Raw genomic sequence first — 23,689 nt, forward strand, 5'->3', positions numbered from 1 at the left:
CGCCAACAAGGCCAGCACAGACCCAGCTCCTACTGAGAGGGCGGTGCCCACGGGTTGCTTTCAGCCCCGAACTCCCAGAGGGTAGATGATCCAGAAACCACTGCTGCCTTGGCACACTTGCTCCCCACCTGAGATCCTCTCCCCTCTTCCCACCCCATCCCAAATCCTACAGATCCCCTGAGAAGCCCCCCCAGGTACCCACCAAGCCTGCTCTCCTGGTAACTGAGCCCACAGCACGTGGCACCTTCCCCCGCACACCTCAGCCCCTCTTAATGCGTGCGTGCCTCCCTGCCAGACTGCGCGGGTAGGGAGGGACTTGTCCCCCTGTTCCGGGAAGATGGAAGATCGCCCACACCTGGCACTGTGCCTAGCATCCAGCGGGGGCGTCATAAATATATCCCCTGAATGATTCATTCATTCCTTTGGAGAGAAAGCACGACCCCTAAGTGGTTAAGAGTATGGGCTTTAAAGTCACATAGACCTAGGTTCAAGTCTTGTCTCTGACCCTTGGCTCTGTGACCTTGGGAAGGTCATTTCACCTCTCTGAACCTGTTTCCTCCTGTAAAAAAAAAAACGGAGTGACCACTGACACCATTAAGTCACTGTGAGGATTAACTGAGATGATGTTGGCCTACCATTCAGAGAAGGGGAAACCTCCGGCCTCCTGTTTCCTGATCGGTTCCTAGGAGGTGCACAGTATCCAGCCCGTTTTACAGAAAAAGAAACTGAGGCCTAGAAGGGGAACAGGATAACCCGGGGTGCGGCAGCTGGGGCTAGAACCCGGGCCTGCTGACTCCGTGCCCAATGCTCCGCCAGCCTCTCGAAACTCGCGGTGAGCACGTTCCCACCCTCCCATCCCCACTCATCCTGGGCCAGGGAGTGAGGGGCTGGCTTCTGCCTCGGACGACCCCCCCCCCCGGGATCTGGGGAGCGCTTGGGGATCCTCGGCTCAGACCCCGGAAGCGCCGCGCAACTCCCGGGAGCGGAGAGAGCGCTCGGGTTTGTCACTTTAAAGAGGGAGCGGGCGGGCGAGCGTGAGGGAGCGCGCGGCGGGCTCCTGGGAGCATGCCCGGACTGCGGCGCGGCTCGCGACTGCCGCCCCGGCCCGGCCGAGCCCCCGGCCCGCGCCGCGCTCCTCCCAGGCGGGCGCGGGGACACACTGCAGGCGTGGCTCCGCCGGCGACGGCCGGGCTTGGCGCCGGTGCGTGCGCGCTGCGGGAGGCCGGCCGGGAGCCGGGAGCCCAAGCCGGAGCCCAAGCCGGAGCCGGAGCGGGAGCGGAGGTCCCTCCGCGGAGCCGGGGTGAGTACGCGCCCTTCGCGCAGATGCACGCAGTGCCCCCTCCCAGCGCCGGGGACCCCCGGGCTCCAAGCTCCCCGCTCGTCTGCACACCCGCGCCGCTCTTGCACACGCAAGCCCGGCACAGCGCACGCCGGGCGCCCTTCCTCGGCTCGGCCACTCCATGCACTGCGTATCGCATCGTGCCCCGCACGCCCGCCCCGCGTGTGCACACACGCGGCTCACCCGGCCATTTACACGCCTCCCCGGCGCCCGCGCTGCACGCACGCCCCTCACACACACACACAGCGCCCTGATTGTCCCCACTTTCCCGGCGCCGCCTCACACCCTCTTCCCGGCTCCGGCTCCCGGGTCAGCCCCCCACACTCCGGTCCCCATGTATCCTGGGGGTTACCGCGGCATGGGTGCTGGGTTTTCAGGAAATGCCCCATGTCGCACCCCATTGCCAGGAAGCCCTGGGAGGCCAAGAGGATCCTCAGCCTCTGTCTGGTGTCACCAGCCTGGGTGGGGAGCTTTCCAGGGTCTCCCTGCCAACCTTTGATGCCACTGCTCTTTGGGAGAGGAAGCTTGCCCGTCTCAGGGCCTTGGGGCTGTAGATTTGGGCTGAAGAAGGGGGAACTGGTCCAAACATGGGGACCTGGAGCCAGGCCTGTGGGTGGAGGAGCCCTGAGCACGCCCTCCTAGTGACCTCTCTTTCATGGGCTGCAGAGGGACTGGGTGCCCCCTCCTCAGCCAGTGAGGCCACCCTCCCCCCCAAAGAGCCTGGGAAACCTGCACCCTGGAATGTTAGCCTCTTCCCTGAGCCAGGGGGTGGGTGACAGGTTTGGAGAGCGGCAGGAGCTATGCATCCTACTAGAAATGGGGAAACTGAGGCTCAGAGAGGGCAGGAGACTCACCCAAATTAACACAGCCAGTCTGGAGAAGGGTCAGGACCCAAGCCCCTGGCCTCCCCACCCTGAAATATGAAGCCTTTCCAAACAGCTTGGGAGAGAGGGGGCTCCCAGCCTGGAGTTCAACCTTGGACTCTGCCTCCTGTCAGCTCTGGTGACTATGGGCAAGTGTTTTCCTGCACCTCAGTTTTCTTACCAGGACAATGGGAAGAGTATCAGCCCCCTCAGTGGGCAGCAGGGAGGATTTGCCGAAATAACACCTGTGGTACAGTGCTCAGCACATAGTAGGTGCCCAGTTAATGCCAGCTACCACCATCCTCCCCAGTCTGTACTGTGGTTTTTGTGGGCTTTTGGGGGGATGGTAGCAGGATGTGATTATTCCAGAAAGTGGGAGCACTTGAAAAGGATCTCAAACCTAAAGCTCCTAAAGAGGCTCCTAGCCTGGAAGGTCGAGGGCTCCTCTGTACCACCCCGTGATCCTTCCCATTACCTGCTGGCCTCAGGGTGAGGGTAGGGGGAGCCAAAACCTTGCTAGCCAGAGATGTGACATGGGGACACTAAGCAAGGAAATGGGGTGAGGGGGAGCAGAGACATGGGGACCCTCTCCCCCGCAGAGGCACCAAATTCCTGGAAAGCCATTTCTTGATAAGCCCAGGAGGAGGCCTCGACTGTGGTCAGATTCCAGTAAGGCCCGTGGCAGTTCTTCCCACCCATCTCCACCCCGTAAAGGCCTGGTCAGGAGGTGGCATGGTGGCCAAGAGCCCAGGCCCAGATCCATTGTACCTTGGAGTCAATCCCATTGTTGCTACTCATATGCCGAGTGACTCCATCCCCGGCTTCCTAATCTGTAAAAGGGGGATCCGTTTATCCATTCGGTCATCAGGTCTGTATCGTGTTCACACTACGAGCCAGGCACTACGCTAGGCATTTAGCATGAATTATGTCTAATTCTTACAGCAATAGGTAGGTATTGCCGGGTAGGTATGGTTAAGCCAGCATCTGAACCCAGAGTTGTTTTCAATGAGCAAGCGCCATGCAATTTAGGGTTTGGGGGTTTGGGGCCAGAATGAATAGATGGAGTGAGGAAGGGTGCCAGGAAGGGGCTCGGATGAAGGTTTGGGGCAGCTCTGACCCACCGCTGCTGTGCCCCATTTCCTGTGTGTCAGAAATGCAGGGAAGCTCTGGTCAGAGGCTGCCCTGGCCTCGGATGTGCCTCGTCAGCATCCTGTTCCCAGCTGAAGCCGCAGCCCCTCTACCTGGCACACCTCCAGGCTGCCAGTGGGAGTCTGCTGAGGTTGTCAGTAGTGGGTGAGATGGAGTCAGGGGGTCTCAGGGACAGTAAGTAAAGCCATTAAGAAGGGCGCTTGATGCAGAGCCACATCTGGCTCGGTCTCAGCTCTCCGCTTACTGGCTGGGTGACCCTGGGCAAATTCACTGCCCTTCCCTGAGCCTTACTTTCCTCCTCTGTGGAGTGGGGATAATAACAGGATTTGCCCCCTAGGGGTCTTGGGCGAGGCCATGGGGAAGACGTACGTGAAGTCCTTCGCACAGGGGCTGTGGCTGCTAATAGAAGAGGCGCTGGATGGGGTGGCAGGCCCAGCTCCACCACTGCTGGCTGTGCGGCTTTGGGCAAGTCACTTAACCTTTCTGAACCTCCCCTAGCTCATCCAAAAGCCTGCTTACCAGGCTCATGAACAGAGATGCTTCCAGGGGCCAGCAGGTTCTGGAAGTGAATGGAAGGGTAGGAGGTGCCAGGCCAGAAGAGCAGATGCCCCATCTGAGGGACGGAGCCTACTCAGCTCCAGCTCTGGCTATTTGGGGGAGGGGGGGGCAGGGTATACAGACCCACTGTTCCCAAATCTTACTTTTAACAGGAAGCTGGAAATCTATTCTTTTTTTTTTTTTAAGAAATCCATTTTTTAATGGGAAATTTCCCAATTTTTAAATGTTGGTAACTCACTTTAAGACAAATATAACACATCTGCAGGCCGGCAGCGCTGCCCACACAATTCCACTGCTCAAAGTAGGGGTTCAGGGGCCTTTTGGACCATTGCCAGGCGAGTAAGCACAGCAGCTAAGATTTGCCAAGCCCCACTGCACTTACTTCTCATTCCTCCCTCCTGACACCCTGATAAGCCCATCATAAGCCCCATTTTACAGAGGGGGCAGATCTGGGGTTCAGAGCTATGCTCAGGCTGCCGCCCCATCCCAGGAACCTCGATGACGTCTCCCCCAGGTTCTCTCTTCCCTCCTCTCAGGCAGATGTGCTTTGGCTTCTCCCGTTCCCAGGGCACATCTGCGGGACCTTCTGGCCTGGGTGAGCCTAGAGTCATTCACACCTTCACTGAAAGCACAGCTCCCAGGGTGTTGTGATGAGGGGAGGGGGAAAGGTGGGCAGTGTGGGAGTCTGGGGTCTGAGGTGGACCAGCTTTGGAGAGATGGGGGCCCCTCGACAGCCAGAGGTCTGATACAGCGGATACGGGGTTCTGTCCCCAACCACAGGAACTTGCCGCAGGGGTGTACCCAGCCCACCCACTCTAGTGTGCTGCTGGCATGGGCTGTCCCCATGCAGGAAGTCAGCCTGTGCCAGGGAAGCAGGAAAGAAAGCCAATGGCATGATCAGATTCCCAGCAAGGCAGAGGCAGACTGGGACATGTGTGTTCATGTTAACATGTGTGTTTTGGTGGATCCAGACTCCCTTCTGCCACGAAGTAGGGCCACCTTGGGCTTGTACACAGTGCCTAATTTGGCCTGTGGGTTCTCAGGCAACTTTTGAAACCATATGCCCCCCCTGCAGTAAGGCACAGGGGTTAGGGAGCGTGGAACCACATGGCATGGGTTGAACAGTTTCTTAGCTGTGTAGCCTGGGGCAAATGACTTTACCTCCTTGCCTCATGACTCTCTTCTGCAAACCAGAGATAGTAATACCACCTACCTCCAGGGGCTGTTAGCGGTAGGTAATATATGAGGTAATATACACGCAAAGTGCTTAGGGCTTGGGTGTAAGGGGTGCTCAGCAAGGTCCTTATCATGATCTCCAGCCCAGGTCCCAGCAATGAGCTTCCACTTGAATTGGCATGGGTGAAGCCGTTCCAGGTTAGCGCCTCCCTCCCATCACCATGACAACCCACACCTCACTGTGGGAGTGGGGGCATCATCAGGGGAGCTGGGAGCAAGGAGCTGTCTGTGCACCTGGCAGGGCTTTGCCCCAGGGACCTGTTCCGCCCTGCTTCTCGAGGCCTCCTATCCTGGGACCTACGGCACTCCCACATGTGCTGGATAACCCTGTCTGGATCAAGGCACCCCAGCTTCTTGACTCCAGAGCTACAAACTGGGGAGAACCCCAGGATTCTAGAAAATGCTCACCCCCTGATTTGACCCCAGTCCCAAAGGGAGCCCACACAATCCTTCGAGGAGTTGCAAATGGGCTAGCCACCACCCAGGACCCTTTTCCTCTCTACCCAGTGGTGTTTACATTTTTTGTGAGTTGGTTGCAACATTTAAAAATCAAGAAACTGCACGTTAAAAAATACCGGTATCTGGCTTTTCAGAAGATCCAGCCAGGCTGGATTGGCATTCCCGTGGGAACAGAAAAGCAGTTGCCCTTGGGTGGACGGACACCCTTCAGGTCTCCCCCCACCACCGCCCCGTGTACCCCATCTTACCTGTTTATAACCACCTCTCTGAACCACGAGGGAACGCAGAGGTTAGGGTGGGGGCCATCCTGTCCTCCGTGTCCCTTGAGCTGAGGTCCATACAGCTCAGCCTAGCCTCCCTTTTTCAACCCCCCGCCCCATTTAGAACATGTCTGGGAGCCAGTTTACTTCTTAGCAACAATAATAAAACCATAAGCAGTTGCCTGGGCAGGTAATGGCTTGTATGAGCCTCTAGACCTTTCTAGAACAACTTAAACCTTCAAACCTCTCAAACCGTCAGTGGTTCATAAAACTTGGGAGGGGAGGGTGGGGAGGAAACCATCCCAAGCAGAGAAAGAACTGATAATAGAATATTGTAGAAATGCAGCATTTCGGGTCCAATTTAAACGAAAGCATTTGAAGTCAGCCTAAGGGAACACCCTGAGGGGCCGCTCTAAGGAGTAACAGAGTCACTGCTGGTCAGCCTGTTGTTGGGAGGACGGAAGTGAAGCAGGGTTGCCAGATTTAGCAAATACAAATACGGGACGCCAGCAACTTTTGAGCTTCAGATAAACAGTGAATAATATTTTAATATAAGCGTGTCCCATGCAATATTTGGACATACTTCTACTAAAAACTAATCCGAAATTTCACGTTTCACTGGGTGTCTTGTGTTTTTGCATTTGGCAATCCTGAAATGAGGTCTCAGAGTGCTTGAAAAGAGCTTTAAACACCATTTTTTAAAAATGCTATTTTAGGGACTTCCCTGACGGTCCAGTGGTTAGGACTCCACACTTCCACTGCCGAGGGCCCAGGTTCGATCCTTGGTCGGGGAACTAAGATCCTGCATGCCACGCAGCACGGCCAAAAAATAAAAATGAAAGAATAAAAGAAACACTACTTTTGCCCAGGCCCCCTCCACCTGAGTGTGAGCTGGATGATGGGCACCTGGGCCGTAGTGGGGGGTTGATGACCCTCTGAAGCCCTCTCCACTGACTCTCCTCTCCCTTCCAGTCTCAGCCCCTGCGGCGGGCGTCATGGCCGTGGACGTGGCAGAATACCACCTGAGCGGTGAGTCCCCGCGGCAAACGTGCCATCTCACAGGACCCTCCCACCGGGCCTGGGGTGGGGGATGTCAGTGGGACACCAGTAACGGCCCTGTTTTACTGGTAAGGACTGTCAGTGAGTTGCCCAAGATCACACAGCCTTGGGGACGCCAGGTTGGGGCCAGTCTGAGGTCTCTTCGTCTTTCTGCTCCAGTGGAAGGACTTGAGGGGGATCCCCCAGGAGGCCCATGTGCTGCTGCTCCCTAAGGTCGAGACTGTCATGCGGAATCCACTCCCCTGGGGCCATTCCTGGAGCCAAAGGCGAGGAAACCCAGGAAGGTCGATGTTAGATCCACAGGACATTAAACTCAGAGGTCACCCAGTCCAGGGATGGCAGCTCCCACCTTCTCCTCGTGTGTGCCCCTGCAGGCACTGAGATTGGGACCGGCCTCAAGACACCAGACACACTCCAGCTGACGATGGATGGTGTCAGAACTGAAGTACACTCGCCACCTTTTCTCCTTATGTTCCCCTACCCATTTACAGATGGGAGAAGGCAGGCTCAGCAAAGGAAAGGGAGAGTGACTAAGTAAGTAACAGGGTCAGGACATGGACCCAGGTCTCCTGACTCCCAGGCCGGTGCTCCCCATCACTCCAGCTGCTCCCCTAGCTCAGACCCCAGCCAGCCCAGGGCTGAGCTGAAGGACGTACAAGGGGGAACCACCTTTCCCAACTCCCAGCCAGGAATTTTCACTTTTCACCTGCAGGCTCACAGGTCTTGGTCCAGGCCCTGGCGTGGCCATCAGTAAATGTTGAAACCTCTCTGAGCCTCCATTTACTCATCTGTAAAATGGGGGCAATGCGGCCTGCCTCAGGGACTGCTGGGAAGATTCAACGAGCTAACGTGTGTGAAGTGCCCAACAGCGTGAACACAGCTCTCCCCGACCTCCGGGCCTTTGAACATGCTGTTCCCTTCCCCTGGGGTGCTTACTGCCTCTGCCTGGCTAAGGCCTTGAGACTGGTGTGGAGATTTTGAGCACAGATCTGGAGCCAGATTGTCTGGCAGTGAATAGCTCCTCTATCTATCTCTCAGCTTCATTGTCTGTAAAATGGGGATAATAATAGAACCTTCCTCACAGGGTGGTTCTGAGGACTCAGTGGGTTAGTATACATGAAGTGTTTGGAACAGAGCCTGGCGAATAGAAAATAGTAAGGGAACGATTATTACTAAGATTCCTCCTTCCTCATTTCTGGTCTCAGCTCAGACCTCACTTCCCTGGGAAATTCTTCTCATACCTTCCAGAGGCTGGTACGCAATAAAATGAGTAAATAAATGAGCATTAACTGTCATCATTTCATGTCAGCTTGCTGGGGTTTTTCCTGTCGTGCCCCTGGCCCTGCCCCCCTTTTATGCCAGCCAGGGTGCTGGCTTCAGGCCCTCAGCCCCCGGATCCTCACTCTCAGGGGAGCCTGGCGCTGCTTTGCCACTTTGCTGTGCCCATCGCCTATGTGCACTCTGTGCCCGGGCCCTGGCCCGCCCCCTGGCAGCACCCAAGGCCCTGTAAGCTGGCTGGGGCTGTGTGTGTGTCTAGGTGGGAGCCCCCCGCACATGCACTTCACTCACCAGGCACCAGGTACGTTCCCATCCCATCCCCTATTCACCAGACACCCAGGGCTTCCTGAGAGCCTGGCCAGGTCTTGGCCCTGGGCCCCGGTAGCTCTTTGTTGTGGTTTTATTTATCCCACAAATGACATTCTCGCAACAGAGTCAGGAGTAAACAGGTTTGCTCGCTGTCCCTCCATCCGCATCTCTGGCTCTTCCCATCCCTCCCTGGTCCGCCCAGCCCTTGCCCATATGCTGCGTGATTTTTACATCAAAATCATGTGCTTATACCATGTTGGAGATTGGTTTGTTTTTTTTTTTTCCCTCTTAACAATGCCTGAAATGATTCTCTGCATTGCCACAGTGACATCCTGATGACCTCAACTGTCATTCTCAAAGCCCAGTGACAGCCCCTCCTGAGACAGCACCACCAGCACCCTTGCTCGGACCTTCAGGCTGTTTCCAGATTTCTGCTGTTATAAATACAGACTCGATGACTCACTCCAGACATAAAACTTGTTGGGATTTTTCCCTTAGAATCATATTCCTTTGGGGTAGAACCACTGGATGGGGATGTTTCTGGTGTCATCTCCTCTTTCTGGATGAGGAGACTGGAGCCAGGGAGGTGAGGCGGCTTCAGGGAGCCAAGGCACCTGCACCACGCTCTCCATTTCTCACCCCTGTGGCCTTGAGCCCATAAATATTGGGTTGGCCAAAAAGTTCGTTCGGGTTTGTCCACCAGCTGGGCCCCAAAACCCGAACGAACTTTTTGGCCAACCCAATAGATGTGTTCTTTAACTGCTATCAGCCTCAGTTCTCCTCTAGAAAGTGGAGGTAGGGAACTCGTAGGGCGCTAAGTGCTGCGTAAATGCCAGGGCTGAAGGCTGGGCCCTGCCCTTCTCTGGGGTGAGTAAGTATTGTAGATTCTGGCTGGAGCTGGCTGGGCTCAGCAGAGCAGGGCCCGGCTGGGGCCTCCCACTGCTGGATGATTCCTCCCTACGCAGGCTTTGGGGAGCGGGGACAGTGGCCCCTCCATCCCCAAATGCACCCTTCCCTCTCTCTCACTGGGTGCTCTGAACGCTCTGAGCTTTGCACACCCCCCTCTTCCTTCCCTAAACTCCTGGTCCCTGGCACCTTGGCCGGCACACTTCTTGCTACTCCTGCATATCCCAGCTTAGGCATCCCTCTTTGGGAAGCCCTCCTGGGCTGTTCTCATCACGACCCCCATCACTCTGTTGTCTATTTATCTGCCCACCCCACCCCCTAGACTATGAGCCACTTATTAAGGACAGGGGCTGGGCCTGGGGCTGACCCGCTCCACAGGGCGCTCACACACAGTAGGTGCTCAGTGGCTGTGTGATGAGAAATCTCCGCCCCTGACACACCCTCCCCACATCTCTCCGCCCTGCTGCTAGGGAACCGTGCTGGGTGGAGGCCGGGTGGGGCAGTGGTTTTTACCCCTGCTTGCTCTGGAGTCTGGCTGCCGGTGTTAGGATCCCAGGGCCACCCCTTCTTGGCTCTGTGACCTTGGGCAAGTTCTTGTGTGTCTCAGTTTCCCCATTTGAATCGAGTCTAGAGGCAACACTGAGAATGGTTTAGAGAATTATATTTGCCAACAGTGCGATCTTCTGCAAAACGAATCCTACTATCTCATTGGCTTCTTTTGGGAATGCAGGGCCAGGTTTCCCAGTAGAGTGACTTCACATTTATGGTTCTGCCGTGGGCCAAGCTCTGTGCTGGGTGAGGACTTACCCAACACAGTTGAGGGGGTGGTTAATTACTGTTTGGGGGCAGTGAGGCTCAGATAAGTGAGGTTATTAAAACATCAGTGGACAGAACGCATTTGAGCATCTGGATTTGTCCCCAAGCCCTGCCCGGCCTACAGCCACCTCTCACTTCTGGCTGAGTTTTTTGTTTGTTTGTTTTTTGTTTTTTGGTAACAGCTTTATCAAGATAAAACTCACATGCCATAAATTCACTCACTTAAAGTGTACAATTCAGTGGGCTTCAGTATACTGTGCAACCATCAGCACAATCAACTTTTAGAATATATTCATCACCCCAAAAATAAACCCCATACTCCACATTTCCCCCTACTCCCCCCAACCCCTGGCAGCCCCTGACAATCACTAATCTACTTTCTGTCTGTATAGATTTGCCTCTTTTGGACATTTCATAGAAATAGAATCATACAACATATGGTCTTGGGGCACTGGCTTCTTTCACTTAGCTTGATGTTTTCAAGGTTCATCCATGTTATAACATGTATCATTTCATTCCTTTTTATTGCTGAATAATATTCCGTTGTATGGATGTACTACATTTTATTTTCCCATTCATCAATTGATGGACATTGGATTGTTTTAGATGAGGTTTGAGGCAAAAAGGGGGTCATTTCGTTTTCTCCCCCAAGTTCCCTTCCACTTTCCTCAGATCCCAACAGGCTGCATTGATTATCTGGAAGCAGAGTCCTCTGAAGGTAGAGAGAACTCAAAGAGGCAAGAAAAACCCCATCTGGGGCTTCCCTGGTGGCACAGTGGTTAAGAATCCGCCTGCCAAAGCAAGGGACCATCCTGGTGGATGGGTTCGAGCCCTAGTCCGGGAAGATCCCACATGCCGCAGAGCAACTAAGCCCGTGAGCCACAACTACTGAGCCCGCGTGCCTAGAGCCCGTGCTCTGCAACAAGAGAAGCCACCACAATGAGAAGCCTGCGCACCGCAACGAAGAGTAGCCCCTGCTCGCTGCAACTAGAGAAAAGCCCCCGTGCAGCAACAAAGACCCAGTGCAGCCAAAAATAAAATAACTTAAAAAAAAAAACCCTATCTGTTTAAAGCCTAAGGAATATTTAACCATTGTTCACAGCTCTTCATCTGCTCTACGCAAGTGTCGCTCCTGATAGTAATGTATGTTTTTGTGGAAAGGAGCTAAAAGCAGATATCAGAGGGTGTATAGCTTGTTCAACACTGGATCCCCAGCACCCAGCACAGAACCTGACATCGTAGACACTCAATAAATATTTTTTCAATGAATAAGCAAGTCAGTGCTGAACTGCAGGCTCTCTGGGTGGGAATGTGTAACAACTGAGGGTTCCTAGTGACCATTAACGAGAGACTGCTCTGCTCTTGCCTTGCAGTCATCAAGAGCCCCCCGGACTGGGAAGTGGGTGTCTATGCTGCCGGGGCCCTGGCGCTGCTGGGAATTGCAGCTGTGAGCCTGTGGAAGCTCTGGACGTCGGGGAGCTTCCCCAGCCCCTCCCCGTTCCCAAACTACGACTACAGGTACCTTCAGCAGAAGTATGGTGAGAACTACGCAGAGGCCCGGCAGAAGGTGAGGCTTCTGTTCTCGTGGGTGCACAGTGGACTGTACACCCCACGCCCCAACCGTCCGCTCTCAGGACTGGCCCCCACTCCCTCCCCCCCTCACTCCCTCCTGGATAATTTCATCCTGTGAACAGGGACCCTTGTCCTCCTCCACATCTCCAGCATAGCCCAGTGCTAGGTAATCCATGAATACTTGGCGAATGAATGAATGCTTTCAAGCTAAAACACCATCCTGTGAAAAATACAGGAAAATAAAAATAAGAAGAAAAACCTCCCCAAATGCCACCACCCAGAGGCAAGCAACTGTGAATTGTCTTCAAACTATTAACATTTTGATTTATTTCTTTCCAATATTTTAAATCTAGGCCCCTCCCCCCGGTCTTTTTTCCATGCATAGTTTTTACACAATGGGTGTCATTTCTACGTAGAATTTTATACCCTACCCTTTTCATCTCACTTAAAACTGAAGCACTTTCTCATATTGTTGATTGTAAACATTATTTTAATGGCTGCCTAAGATTCCTTTTTATGTATGTGCCACGATTTACTAAATGCCACTATAAATAATGCAGTAAATGGTTTACATGTAAAACTTTGTCTTCATTTGGGATTACATACTTTGAATGAATGCCCAGATGTGAAGTTACTGTATCAGGGAGTATAAACATTTTTAGGGCTCTCTATATATTGCTAAACGCTTCATCACTTAACACTGGCAGAGAATTTTTCTAACATCATGTAGAGTTCCAGAGAGCACAGCCAGAATCTGTTACCAGATAAAGGTCCCACATGCTCGCTCATTTGGGGTTTTGGAAGGAATTATCTCTCACTCAGTTCGAGGGACTGTAAATTGGAACAACTTTTCCAAAGAGCATTTTGGAAACATGTATCAAAAGCTTTCAAAAGGACTGTGTCCTCGGGACTTCCCTGGTGGCACAGTGGTTAAGAATCCGCCTGCCAATGCAGGGGACACGGGTTCGATCCCGGGTCTGGGAAGATCACACGTGCCGCGGAACATCTAAGCCCGTGCGCCGCAACTACTTCCTGTGCTCTAGAGCCCGAGAGCCACAACTACTGAGTCCACGTGCCACAACGACTGAAACCACGTGCCTAAAGCCCATGCTCCACAACAAGAGAAGCCACCGCAATGAGAAGCCAGCGCACTGCAAACGAAGAGTAGCCCCCCCTCGCAGTAACTAGAGAAAAGCCCGCGTGCAGCAATGAAGACCCAACACAGCCAAAAATAAATAAATAAATAAAATAGATTAAAAAAAAAAAAAGGACTATGTCCTCTAAGTCAAGATTTTAAGAAAGCTATTCAAGGGACTTACCTGGCGGTCCAGTGGTTAAGACTCTGCACTTCTGCAGGGGGCACAGGTTCGTTCCCTAGTTAAGGAGCTAGGATCCCGCATGCCGCACAGCGCGGCCAAAAAAAAAAAGAAGAAAGCTATTCTATGCTGCATTGTTTATATTTGTGAAAAAAACAATATAAATGTCCAACAGTAGGGGAATAGTAAAATAAACTATGGGGATCCACTCAATGACAAATTAAGGGAACCATTAAAAATTATGGTAATGAAGACTATGTACCAACATGGGAGATGCTTACTGTACAAAGGTTTTTGTTTTCTCAAATCCCAAGGTCAATTGAGAGAAAAGAAAAATTTGAGTATTAGAGTTAGTGTTATCCAACATGAAAACTTTCTCATGTGGTAGACATTTTTGTAAACTTCCTTTGAGGCTGCTCTGTCATGTATTGAGTATCAGTACTCTAGTTTTCTTACCCATTCCCCTTCTGCTGGACACTTAGATTGCTAACTATTTTTCCTTTTTATAAACATCACTGCAGTGAACATCTTTATGTATGAAACTCAGTCCATATAAATAAACATTTTGAGAAAAAGCTCTCTTACCTCCTGGTTAGGGAGAGAAAACTGACATGAAATAACAATAAAGAAGGACCTTCCTAAGGCATGCCCTGTTTTTGCGAAAGGGGAACTTGGAGGTGCCTTGCATGAACAGGGCTTACTGTATCTCTTTGCTGTCTCTTCAAGACCATGCCTATTGCCCTTCCGATGCTCCCATGTCCCTTTTTCTCACCCCCAGAGAGTGCCTGCTTGGAATGCCCAGCGGACCAGCACTAGGGGGCCACCCAGTCGCAAAGGCAGCCTCAGCATTGAGGACACCTTTGAGAGCATCAGCGAGCTGGGACCCCTGGAGCTGATGGGCCGTGAGCTGGACCTGGCCCCCTACGGGGCCCTCCGAAAATCCCAGTCGGCCGACTCCCTGAACTCCATCTCCTCCGTGAGCAACACCTTCGGGCAGGACTTCACGCTGGGCCAGGTGGAGGTGAGCATGGACTACGATGCCGCCTCCCACACCCTCCACGTGGCTGTGCTGCAGGGCAAGGACCTCCTGGAGCGGGAGGAAGCCAGCTTCGAGTCCTGCTTCATGCGCGTCAGCCTGCTGCCGGACGAGCAGATCGTGGGCATTTCCCGGGTAAGTGGGGGCTGGGAGGGCGGGGCAGCCGTGTGCCCCGGACTCTCACGAGTCCTGCCCAGGCAGGCAGGGGTGCAGGGCCAGGCAGAATCTGAGGAGGGCGCTAGAGAGCAGATTTGGATGCTGATCCCAGAGCGGAAGGTGCTGGCTATGGGGAGGACAGAACTGGGAGTTTGGGGCTCCACCTGCCGGCTCCCGTGGTGTGCATTTCTCAGCAGTCCTGCCATGTGAATCCAGTGTGTGGTAATTGTCAGTTGTCAATTGTGTCAACTTGGGGTCCTGGCAGGGAAGGGATGACAAGCTCATGTTGGCTAATTTGGGGAGAGCTTAATAACGGGACTGTTATAATGCTGTGTGTGGGGCGACCTCAGGGATGGCATGGTACCCTGGCCTGAGGGGACAAGGGGAACGCGAGGTTACCTAGAGACCAGTGTGTGCAGAGGGCCACCTTGATAGGCGCTGTGCCTGTCTGCTCGTAGCGATCCTGCAGAGAAGGACCTGGAGGAATAAGCACCCCGACCTCCCTCCAACCTCTGGTTTCCCTCCAGTGACCCCTGCTGGCTGACCCCACTGGAAGCCAGAGGCCTAGGGAGCCTGTTGATGCAGCCCATGGAGGTCAGCCCCTGGGGCCGAAAGCAGGGGGCAGGGTGCAGAATAAGCCGGGAGGGGCAAGGAGAGGGACCCAGCACACCCCCCCAGGATACCCCTCCACGATCCGCTCCCCTTGCTGAGAGAGAGAGAGGTCTACGTGAGACACCCTGCTGCCCAGCACGGGCTCTGACCAGAGCAGGAGGATCCTGAGGTCAAGTGCCTCTGGCTCCTCAGAGACCCACCCGTGTCCAGTCCTGTTTCCTGTGCTGAAAAGTGGCTGCTGCTCAGAGGTGGAGACTGTCATTCCTCTCCGGCCCCACCCTGCCCCCCTCTCTCTAGGAGGGTCTAGAACCAACCACCAGGGCGTATGTAGGGCCGAGAAGGGGAGGCCAGCTTCAGAGAGGCAGTCCAGTGGGTGGTTAGGAGCAGGACCCTGGAGCCTGACTGCCTGGGTTCAGATCCTGGTTCCCTCCTTCCTAGAAGTGTGACCTTGGGTGAGTCACTTAAGCTCTCTGTGACTCAGTTTTCCCATCTGTCAAGTGAGCATCACAGCGCTTCAGGAAATGCAAAGTCCTTAGCCCAGTTCTTGGTGAGCGCTCAATGGACTGTCGTCTCTCAGGACCATGAAGTGTTCCTGTTGAGCCCAGATCCACGCTGCCCGTGGCCTCAGCTGCCTGGAGGACCTGGGCGGTTCTGGACACATCCCTTGAGGCGGCTCGTTGACAGCAGCCACCACGGCCTGATGTGTGCTGAGAACCTGGTTCCCAGAGCCCAACACATCCGCGACCCTCTCATTGGCCCCAGTGATGGGGGATGGATTGAGGGCATCTTACAGATGAGGAAACTGAGGCTCAGGAAAGTGCTTTGCCCACGACAACCCCAGCAAGTGAGCAGGAGATCCAGGCCTCGACCCCCGGGGTCTCCACGTGCTCATAAAGTGCAACGTGCAGAGAATGGATCTTCAGGGAGCCTGTGCTCCTATGGGCAGGGGACAGTCAAGGGGCTGATATGGCCAGAGGAAGGAATTTAGGGCCAAAGATCGTGAAAAGCCTGAATGTCAGGGTCAGGATCAGGAGGTGGGCTTTATCCCATGAAGGAAGGGTTGCCCTTGGTTCTCAAGCAGGTGATTGGGTAGGGGATGTAGCTCCCAGGGCGCAAGGTAAGAAGAGGCTTCTCCAGCCCAGACAGTGACCGAAGAGCGCAGCTCAGGGCACCTGGAGGTGCCGACAGATTCATCCCCAAGAATGCAGGCTTCTTAACATCGCAGCCCAGCCAATCCCAGTGAGTGGGGGGCTGCCCCCAGGTTGGGCAGCCCCCCGGCATCAGGCGAGGCGCCAGGGATGAGATCTCCTCTCTTAAAATATCACCAGGCAGTGACCAAAGCAGCCCCCCACGGAAGGGGGATCAGTGCCCACAAGTGCACCTTCCCAGAAGGCCTGCCCACGGCTTCCTGGGAGGAGGCCAGTGGCGCCCACCAGGCAGAACTAGGCTTAGAAACAGAGCCTGCCCAGCCTTGCCTCGTCACTCCATCGGTCCATCCACCCCGTAACGTTCAGAGAGTCCTAGGCCAGGCCCCACATGGGATGGGACATCAGCGACTCTCAACTTCACAGACAGTTATCCCTACTCACTGCATGCCTGGCCCAGGGCTGGACTTGAACACGTGCAAGAAAGATGGCCAGCTCAGCCAGCACATTGCAAGGGTTCTGTGGACCCATGGGCACTGAGGATGGGAATCAGTTGGGGTCAGCTTGTGGAAGCTTCGAATGCCAGGCCACTAGATTGGCCACCACTGAGAAGAGGACAAGGGGCTTTTATATCATCAGGGCTGAGCCACCAAAGGAAGGATTGGCATTGCAGTGTGGGGACAACAGAGCCAGGACGCTAGCCCAGGTCTCCAGACTCCCCATCCAGTGCTCACTCCCTACCATGGCCTCGCAGGCATCTGGCTGCCACCTCCTCCCCAGCTTTGGACCTCCTTCCACTGCCCTTTCTCTCTGCAGATCCAGAGGAATGCCTACTCCATCTTCTTCGACGAGAAGTTCTCCATCCCCCTGGACCCTGCAGCCCTGGAGGAGAAGAGCCTGCGGTTTTCCGTGTTTGGCATCGATGAAGATGAGCGGAATGTGAGCACAGGGGTGGTGGAGCTGAAGCTTTCTGTGCTTGACCTCCCGCTGCAGCCCTTCGGCGGCTGGCTCTACCTACAGGACCAGAACAAGGTAAGCCCGCCCACCTGCCTGTGCCTGAGGACAGCGTCATACGTGTACACTTTAGAGGAGGGAATCCACTGTCCTCGCGACAGCCTGAACACCAACATCTTTAGGAGATTAGAGAAAGAGCTGAGCCACACTCAGGGAAACTCAGTTTACTGCATGCAAATGAAAGGCACCCTGACCACTGTTTACAGCCCTTCTACTGCTCCTACCACCAAACCTTTAGAAGCTCTACGCCTGTAGAGCTTCTGTTAGGGAAGTACTCCTCTGGCCCTCAAGTGAGTTATGTCAGACAGAGGTCAAGCTGCAGTTTACCGTCGTAAATGTAGCAGGGCTCAGGCAGCATCACTGATATTTAAGCAAATGATCTACTAATTCCGGTCCACCTGGACCTGTAAGTGCTACTACCAGAGAATGTTTTCTCTGGTCTGGAATGAGGGAACATAACTGCATTTTGTTGCTGCATTTGACAGGCAACCTCTGGCCTTCCTTCCAAGGCAGGACCCATACCCGGTACGAGGCAGGGATGGCGCCGTGGAGTGGGGGAGGGGTCCCTTTCTCGATCCCACCAGCCTGGTGCCCTGGTGTAAGGGGCCCCAAGAGCAGCAACTTCTCAGTGGAGAAGGAAGCTTCTGCCTTTCCCTGGGCCCCTCAAGTCCAGGGGGCAGAAGCCCTGTGAGTCACCCGCCTGTCCTCCAGGCCGCCGACGCTGTGGGCGAGATCCTGCTGTCCCTCAGCTACCTCCCGACGGCCGAGCGCCTTACAGTGGTCGTGGTGAAAGCCAAGAATCTCATCTGGACCAACGACAAGACCACAGCGGGTAAGGCCCTCCTGGCTGCCTGGCTCCACCGTGTGGCAGGTGGGAGCCGTGGCCCAGCTGCTAAGCCCTGGGCACCTGGAGGCATCAGCAGGTGTAGGGCACAGTGCCAGGCCCCCCGCCCCTGGCTTTGGCTGGGCTCAGGAGCCATGCACAGTGGGAAGATTAATCTAGCTGGGGAAACATGGGAACCACGGAGGCTGGCAGGGAGCCCCTGTTGGGGAGGGATGGGAGTCTGAGAGCAGGAGGCTGGGGCACTGGTATGAAAACAAGGTAGGCGTTTCCCAGAGGCTGGACTGCATCCCAGATCCCAAACGGGGACCAGGGCCACCGAGATGGTGTGGGTGCCAGGCAGGACCTGATGCGTCAGGTCTGCAGGAGCCTCAGCCCTGAGTAACTGAAAACTGAGGGCTGAAAACTGAGGGCTGCAGGAGCCTGGGGGACCCGGGTCCAGGCAGGTGCAGCAAGGACACCCAGTGGTGGTAAGTGACGAGCAGACAGCGACTCGTTATTCCAGAGCTGCACGTCCTTGAGTCAGGCTCCACTGAGCGGGCACCGGGTGACTCGGGGCTGACATCTGCGTTTGGGCCATTTATAGAATGAAAAGTGGTGGGTCTGCTGAGCTCCCCAGAGCCTCACGTGAGGGGAGCACTCGTGTGGGCTGGGGAGCTGGCTGCCTGAGTCCAAAGCCCAGCTCTTCTCCTGACTCGCGCGTGAGCCTCAGTTTTCTCATCTGTAAAATAGGAACGCAATAAAGGACTGATGGCAGGACTGCAGGAGAGAGTGGCCGGTGAGCCGCTGTGACTGGGCAGGTCTATGCCAAGTGAGTGTAGCACTGGCTCTCACCCCCACCCCCCTCCCGGCCCACAGACCCTTTCGTCAAGGTGTACCTGCTGCAGGATGGGAGGAAGATGAGCAAAAAGAAGACGGCTGTGAAGAGGGACGACCCTAACCCAGTGTTCAATGAAGCCATGATCTTCTCAGTGCCAGCCATTGTGCTCCAGGTGAGGGGGGATGGCGCAGGGGGTGGGGGCCCCTCTATCCCCTCCAATCTAGCTCCTCAGAGCTCCTGCAGGGGGTGATGGTTTGCCTTAAGGCATCACCTTTCTAGTCGAGAAGCGTGTATTGAGCACCTACTAGGTACCAGCCCTCTGGTGGGTGCTGGGGACACGGGCACTGCTTCCTTGGCGCTCACAAGGGACAGGCAGGAAAGTCTCCAGACAATCCCCCTCCACTAAGAGCATGCCAGACCTTGGCAGTCAGGGGAGGCCTCTGCAGGTGGGGGTAGCTAAGCTGAGATCTGGGGGAAGACAATTCCCGGTGGAGGGACCTGCAAAGGACTAGGGATGAGCCAGGACTGACCCTACGCCCAGAGCTCTGGCCCTAAATCTCCCGAGGTTCTGCCTACAGAGGCCCTGTGGAGCTCCCCAGACCCCCCTGGCCTTCAGCAGGCGATGTGCCCCAGGGAGACCCTCTCCCAGCACAGATATCACAGGCCAAGGGTGGGAGGACTGCAGAGGATGTGCCCTGGGCCACAGAAGTGGCCCGGCTTGCATACCTCAGAGGATGGGGAGCTCACTACCTTCCCTCACTCCCTCCTTCCATCCTTGGGCATTCCTGACCACGTGAGAAAGTCCTTTTGTGCCTTGAGCCAAAACTTGCCCCTTGGCCCTGGGGGTGTACAGAAACGCCCCAATCTCCCCTCTTGGGATACCCGGTCTGAATTTGAAAGCCCAGACCTCTGCCGCACTCTGGGTGTTCGTAATCCAGGCAAACATCGCAGCATCCCTGGTTGGTCCTGCCTTGCCACCCTCATGGGACAGTCCACCCATCTGCCTCCTGCTTCCCTGGGTGTTCATAGTGCCACTACTCCTACTCCACAGCCTCCTAGGGCGAGACGCTTCTTGGGACCGGAGGTGGGGGAAGGAGGGGGGGGGAGGGGAAGGAGAGAAGTCAGGCTGCGTTCCAGTTTCAGCTTCACCACTTTGATCTCAAGCAAGTTCTTTCCCTTCCTGTTATGAGTCCAACATATGATTATCTCAGGATTAACAACAGATATCTATAATGCTCTGACTGTGTGCAGGCACTGTTCTAAGTGCTTTACACCTTTTAACTCATTTCGTTCCCAGAACAGGTAGGAACTATGATTATCACCATTTTACAGATGGGGAAACTGAGGTAGGAAGAGCCCAAGTCACTGCCCAAGGTCATGCAGCAAGGAAGTGGTGAGGCCAGCATTTGCATCTGGGCTGTGAGGTTAGACAGGTCAGAGGTGAGGATTCAGGGGGCCGTGCCTGGCACCCCGCTGGGCCTGGGGGTCATGGGGGACCTCTGGCACTGCCCCTGGTCCCTAGCACCCATGTCACTTCCTCCCCAGGACCTGTCTCTCCGTGTGACGGTAGCTGAGAGCAGCAGTGATGGCTGTGGGGACAACGTGGGCCACGTCATCATCGGGCCGTCGGCCAGTGGCATGGGCACCACGCACTGGAACCAGATGCTGGCCACGCTGCGCAGGCCCGTGTCCATGTGGCACCCTGTCCGGCGAAACTAGCAGCCAGGGCAGGGCCCGGGTGGCCACCGGAGCCCGGCATGAACTCAGCTCCAACACCCTTCTCTGTAGTCTGGCTGGAACCATGAACGCTGGGGTCCCCCGGTGGAGTCCCCAAGAGCCATCTTGGTCCCTCTATCCAGGCTGCGGTGGAGGAACAGGCCCGGCTGGATGTCTAGGGACCCAGGGTTGTCTCCCACTGAGGACCAGCCGTGGCCTGGCCAGGGCCCGGGGAGGGCAGCCAGGCATTGGCCCACTGTGCTCCCATTTTGAGCTCCCCAACAGGCCTGTCCCTTGGCCTTGGGGGGGCCTTGGCCTCTCAGAGCTCCCCACATCCCATCCCTGCTGGGAGACCATGCACAAGGACCATGAGTCTTGGAGGCCAGGTGCTGTGCAAGGCACAGGCTGGGGTGACACGAACAAGGCACAGTTCCTAGGAGTTGGGAAGACAAGATCCCCTTGCCCTGGTGATCTGCTCTTGGCGGATGGCGGCCCCTCCACGTAGACCTGGGGAGGGCTCTGGGGCTGGGGAGCTGGGGGACAAGATGGGAGCTATGCTGTGAGGGGCAGGGAAAGAACTGAGTGTCCCAGGCCAGTGGCCCATCTGCAGCATGGCAGGGTAAGAACATCCCCGTCACAAATGCAGTTCTCACCCTACTGCCGTGGACACAAGGGCCTCTCTCTGGGCAGGAGGAGAGACCGAGGGACCAGGCCAATCAGTGGCCCGCAGGCCACCTGGGACGCTGGGTCATCCTCTATGAAATACAACTGTCACCCTTATAAGGCCCAGGGGTCCAAAGAGCCCCAGACCCAGGTCCTTGTGTTCAGGCATTGGCTCCACGGCGTTTGTTGGTGTCCCTCCAGGCCAGGCCCTGCGGGGAAGAGAGATGCCTCAGCCTTTGGGGGGCTGGTGGGCAATGGGGCGGCAGAATACACACTGCCGAGGGGCATGGGAGAGGCCTCTGTGGGCAGCAGGCACCTGGGAGGACACAGTGGAGCAGGAAGCCTTGGGCTGGGCCTTGCAGGAAGGGGCGGCCTGAGCGGTGACGGTGAGGGGAAGTTGAGGGGGTCAGGATGGAGTGGGGGGGGCAGGCTTGAATGCTAGGGGAGGAGGTGGCTCTGGAGCCTGGTTCAGACCCCCAGGACACCAGCTGCCCAAGGCTGATTCCAGAAGCAGACCCTGAGATTCGCAGGCAAGGGGTTTATTGGGGGAGAGCCCTCAGGAGAAACCTGTAAGGCAGAGAGGGAGCTTTGGGGCAAGCGAAGAAGCCGGCAGGTTGTGGCTTCAGCGGAGTCCCAACGGTGAGGGCTTGTGCGAATGGCACCCCAGAGGAGTCCTGCCCAGAAGCCAAGGGCTGGGCTGTTACACACCCACAGGAGTCTTGGAGGGAAGGCGTGCATGGCCTTCTAGGTGTCACTGAGGCAGCCCCAGAGAAGCAGGCAGCTGTGCGCCCCTTGTAGCTGAGGGGTGGGCGCCCCGCCGGGTTACAGGGATGGGAGGTGGGGAGGTGAGAGGTGGGTCCTCAGGCTGGCTGCCTCTGGACCTGGTGGGCTACGGAGACCCAGGCCCAACCAGTAACCCCCAGTGATGTTGGGGAGCCCAGGGTGGTCACGGGACCGGAGGCAGCGTGGTGGCTCTCTCCACCTGACACAGCTGTGGCCCGGTCCCGAGGCCAGGCTGTCCACCATGTGACCAGTGCCAGGAGGTCTGCGCGGCCCAGGCCAGCCCAGGGCCCGGGGACACGCAGCTGGCGGGCCCCTGCCGCCTGGGAGAGCCCCCGCTCTTCCACCCCAGTGGCTCTGCTGTGCAGGCCATTTACTCGCCTGCCTTCTCTTCCCCTTCCATTCCTCCCTCTAAATGCATGAAATGCTGACTGTGCACCCGAATGGGCGTGGTGGGGACCGAGTATGCCGACTGGAATAATTCTAGAACCAAAATAAAGCTGGGGCAGGAGGGAGGGGGCTTCCGGGGAGCCCTGCTCGCCCCAAATCACCTTTGTCTCCAGAAATCAGGGCCTCGGGCCTCGGTGCGGGTTGCTGTGAGCACGCCTTCCCCTGCTGCTGGGCGCCCGGAGGAGCAGGAGGGCCCTGTCTCGTTGGGGAGACCATCACAAGGACCAGTGCCATGAGGCTGCTGGGGAAGCTCTGAGAAGCGGCCCCGAGCCAGCCTGCCAGCCTGGCAGGGAGAATGCAGAAGGGAATATCAAGGAAGGCTGCCCAGTGGTGTCGCTGAGCTGTCTTCAGGGCAAGAGGGATAAGGCCAGAAAAGGGGGGTAAGACCAAAAAAGCCTTCCTGGTTGTGGGAACAGCATGTAGAAAAGGGCAGGAGTGGACAAAAATTTGGCCAGTGCATCAACTTTGCTAAAGTTGGGGAGGATGGGGAGAAGGGAGCCCGGGGAAAGGTGGAGGGGAGACGGGCCGTGTGAGTTCAGTGAGTACTGCTGCCTGGCCTGCAACCCTGCAGGCTTAGAGGTAGGTCTGTTGTTGGCTCCTTTTTTGCAGCTGTAGAAACTGAAACTCAGAGAGGCTAGGTAACTAGCCCAAGATCACACAGCCAGAGCATCTCAGAGCTGGGATTTGAGCTCAAGCTGTCTGGCTCCTGAGCTCATGACTTAACTACTAGACCACAATGCCGCCTTCCCCAGCTTCTCGACAGTGGGGCTGAGGGGCAGCAGAGAAGCCCCTCTGGATCCCAGGCTGCTCTGGTTTTCCCCTCCCCTGCTCTGGAAGATCACAGCAAGCATGGAAGGAGGAGAATGAGACAGGTCCTACAGGAGCCCAAGAAGGGTGGAAACCAGGGAAGGCTTCCTGGAGGAGATGGAGGCACCAGCCTCGCTGGGTGGCGAGGGCTGTGCAGGTGGAGGAGGGAGAGCAGCCTCGAGGCAGGGAAACTGGCTACGCAAAGGTGTCACAGGTGTCTGGGGAGCCACGCAGCCAGCTGGAGCTGGAAAGGCCAGGTGGGGCTGAGCTGGGGAAGCTTCATGTCCAGGGTGAGGCTGAAGGTCCTGGTCCTGCTGGCAGTGAGGCCCTGGGCAGGAGAGGTCAGCGGGAGGGAGGGGGGCAGGGAGGGGGAGCTACTCTAAGCTGCTCTGAAGTGATGACGAGGGACGTCAGCAAGGGCTGCTCTTGGTCAGTGAGGAGCTTCCCAGCTGCCTTTAGCAGGGCCCAAACCACGGTACTCCCATCTCTTCCTGCCTCTTCCTCCCCTGCCACCCCACTCTTCTCCCCG

The 23,689-nt window shown here is 56.0% G+C and overlaps 1 protein-coding gene across 1 annotated transcript; it reads left to right on the top strand.

The window, feature by feature from the left end:
* Positions 1 to 1,223: 1,223 nt before the first annotated feature.
* On the top strand, positions 1,224 to 21,496 carry SYT12 (synaptotagmin 12). The gene is made up of 8 exons (XM_059932138.1): positions 1,224 to 1,300; positions 6,837 to 6,893; positions 11,606 to 11,799; positions 13,899 to 14,291; positions 16,886 to 17,101; positions 17,795 to 17,915; positions 18,783 to 18,916; positions 20,290 to 21,496. Exons 2-8 carry the CDS (start codon positions 6,860 to 6,862, stop codon positions 20,461 to 20,463), a joined length of 1,266 nt encoding a protein of 421 aa, XP_059788121.1. The 5' UTR covers positions 1,224 to 1,300; positions 6,837 to 6,859; the 3' UTR covers positions 20,464 to 21,496.
* Positions 21,497 to 23,689: the final 2,193 nt, after the last annotated feature.

This window comes from Balaenoptera ricei, chromosome 8 (genome assembly GCF_028023285.1).
Source record: "Balaenoptera ricei isolate mBalRic1 chromosome 8, mBalRic1.hap2, whole genome shotgun sequence".
Lineage (NCBI taxonomy): Eukaryota > Metazoa > Chordata > Mammalia > Artiodactyla > Balaenopteridae > Balaenoptera > Balaenoptera ricei.